At 49.7% G+C, this 2071-nt stretch overlaps 1 protein-coding gene across 1 annotated transcript; it reads left to right on the forward strand.

Annotated features, from left to right (window-relative positions):
• Nucleotides 1-235: 235 nt before the first annotated feature.
• On the forward strand, nt 236-1679 carry Ccdc182 (coiled-coil domain containing 182). Its single transcript, XM_005394048.2, has one exon. The coding sequence runs from the start codon at nt 878-880 to the stop codon at nt 1343-1345; it is 468 nt and encodes a 155-aa protein (XP_005394105.1). The 5' UTR covers nt 236-877; the 3' UTR covers nt 1346-1679.
• The last annotated feature ends 392 nt before the right edge of the window (nt 1680-2071 follow it).

Consider the following 2071-nt stretch of genomic DNA (forward strand, 5'->3'; position numbering starts at 1 on the left):
AAGCAGCCTGTTTCTCTCCCCTACATATGCAAACTATCTGCTCCAGGGCCAATGTAGCACTCACACCCATAATCCCAGCATTGGATCATGGATCAATCATAAACTCTAAAAGCCCGCCCCATGACTGCATCAGGTTTTGGGGGAATATCCAGACACAAACCATAACAGTACTTTTCACTTGTTCCCTGGTCCCAGATGTAGTGAGCACTTAGAAAGTACCTACGGAATAAACACAAGTGACTCAGTTTTACTCTGCACATACTGAATCAGCCACTGTTATGGATGATACAGCAACGTTAAGTACATTTCTCACAATTTAAATATTATCTAAATTCTGGCATCAGTATAGGGGCATGGGTATGGAATCAGATTGCTCTTTTAGCATTTCAGGGCTAGAAGTAGGAGGAGGCAACATGTCTTATAATGTCGTTGTTTTGTTCTGTTGAGGAACTGAAGCCCAGACACATCCCAAGACTTTCCAGGCCCCTTGTCAGGAAGGGTGACTGCTAAGTCTTAGCAGCCAGTGAGCCTGGCCTGGACCACCTTGTCCTACCAGGTTTTCCCCCTGTTCTGGAACTTGATTTTTCCTGGGGGTTGAAGGAGAGCTTGAAATTTGGTTCTGGAAGGACAATGATTTTGAGAGTCCAAGTTTCAGGAGACAGCTTGGAAAGATGAGCAGACCTATCTCCAGGTAACCAACCAAGGAGGCTACAATATGTAAATGAGCTGTGGCTTTCCTCCTGGTTGGCTGACAGGGCCTTGATGTCACAATAAGTAGGGTCCTTCCACTCCCGATGATTGTGCCTCTAGTCAAAAGAACTCAATGACCTGGTGGGTCTCTTAGCTCCCTCCCTTGGTCCAACAAGGAAGTGAGAGGATGGAGCCCCTCTATCAGACTGGATCCATTCTCATGAAGGTGAATACCTTACAAGGGAAGAAGATGGTGGAGACTGGCCTCCAGTCTGGAGACTTTTCCCTCTCCCAGTCGTGGCCTTCTTCCCTCCCACCCCCGGCTGACCTAGAGATCTTGCAGCAGAAGGTGGCTGGGGTGCAACGGGAGCTGGAGGACTTTAAGAAGGAGGCGTTGAAGTCCATTCACTACCTGGAAGATGCTTTCTGCCAGATGAATGGCGCCCTGGTTCAGCAAGAGGAGCAGGCGGCCCGCGTGAAGCAGCGGCTAAGGGAGGAGGAGGACCGCGGCATCGTGAGGAACAAGGTGCTCACCTTCCTGCTGCCTCGTGAGAAGCAGCTCCGGGAGCACTGCAGGCGGCTGGAATGCATGCTGCTGAGCCGGGGCCGTGACGCTCTGGCATCGCCAGGAAGAACCAGGCAGACTAAGTCCTAGGCGTACCAAGTGGAAGATATTTTCAAGTGGAAAGAAATTCTAAGCCCTACTCTCTTGCTTCCCTTTCCCCATTTATATGGCTTTCTTTCTACCAAAATAACACCTTGCTGAGAGGTAAAAAGACCTCATCATGGGGTTTTTTTGGGGGATGTGTGAAGTTCCATATATCCAGCTTCCTCAGGAAGCAGGCACCCCAGTACTAACTCAGACCCTTGTACATTTACCTCAAACTCTTTCCTGTTCGTGATGGTAATGTTGCCCGGATGTACAGCACTTTTGTGTGTGTGTATTCTTAAATGGATTGTTTTGAACAGCTCTACCTTTCCTTTAATGACTCCAGACTCTTGTGGTTTGTCACTCCGTGCATGAGTACTGGGACTGACCGTGCAGTGTTTGTGGAGAAGGGATGGGGTAGAAGGGCCCCAGATGGCTCCACTTTGGTAATTCTCGTCCTTGCCTGTTAGGCCTCCCTGTCTGCTTTCATGTTGGCCCATCATCTCTTGCTTTTCTCTGCTGCCTTTGCCTGCTTTAGCTTCCTCTCCGCCTAGTCTGCATACCGGCCAGTCAGGTTGTTGGGCTTTTAGGATGCTTATCCCAGAGCTCTCTATTGTTATGGTGGGTGCCATCTATTAGACAGTGCGTGCACACCAGCCTGCCTCCCTCCATGGACACTTGCAGGGGGGAGTGCAGATTTCTTGCGTTACACAGGGATGCTGGCCACAGGAA

Source organism: Chinchilla lanigera, unplaced genomic scaffold (assembly GCF_000276665.1).
Source record: "Chinchilla lanigera isolate Chin_1 unplaced genomic scaffold, ChiLan1.0 scaffold00050, whole genome shotgun sequence".
Lineage (NCBI taxonomy): Eukaryota > Metazoa > Chordata > Mammalia > Rodentia > Chinchillidae > Chinchilla > Chinchilla lanigera.

Bases quoted from the DNA above. Each gene is read 5' to 3' on its own strand.
- Ccdc182 (XM_005394048.2), top strand. From the start codon at position 878: ATGGAGCCCCTCTATCAGACTGGATCCATTCTCATGAAGGTGAATACC.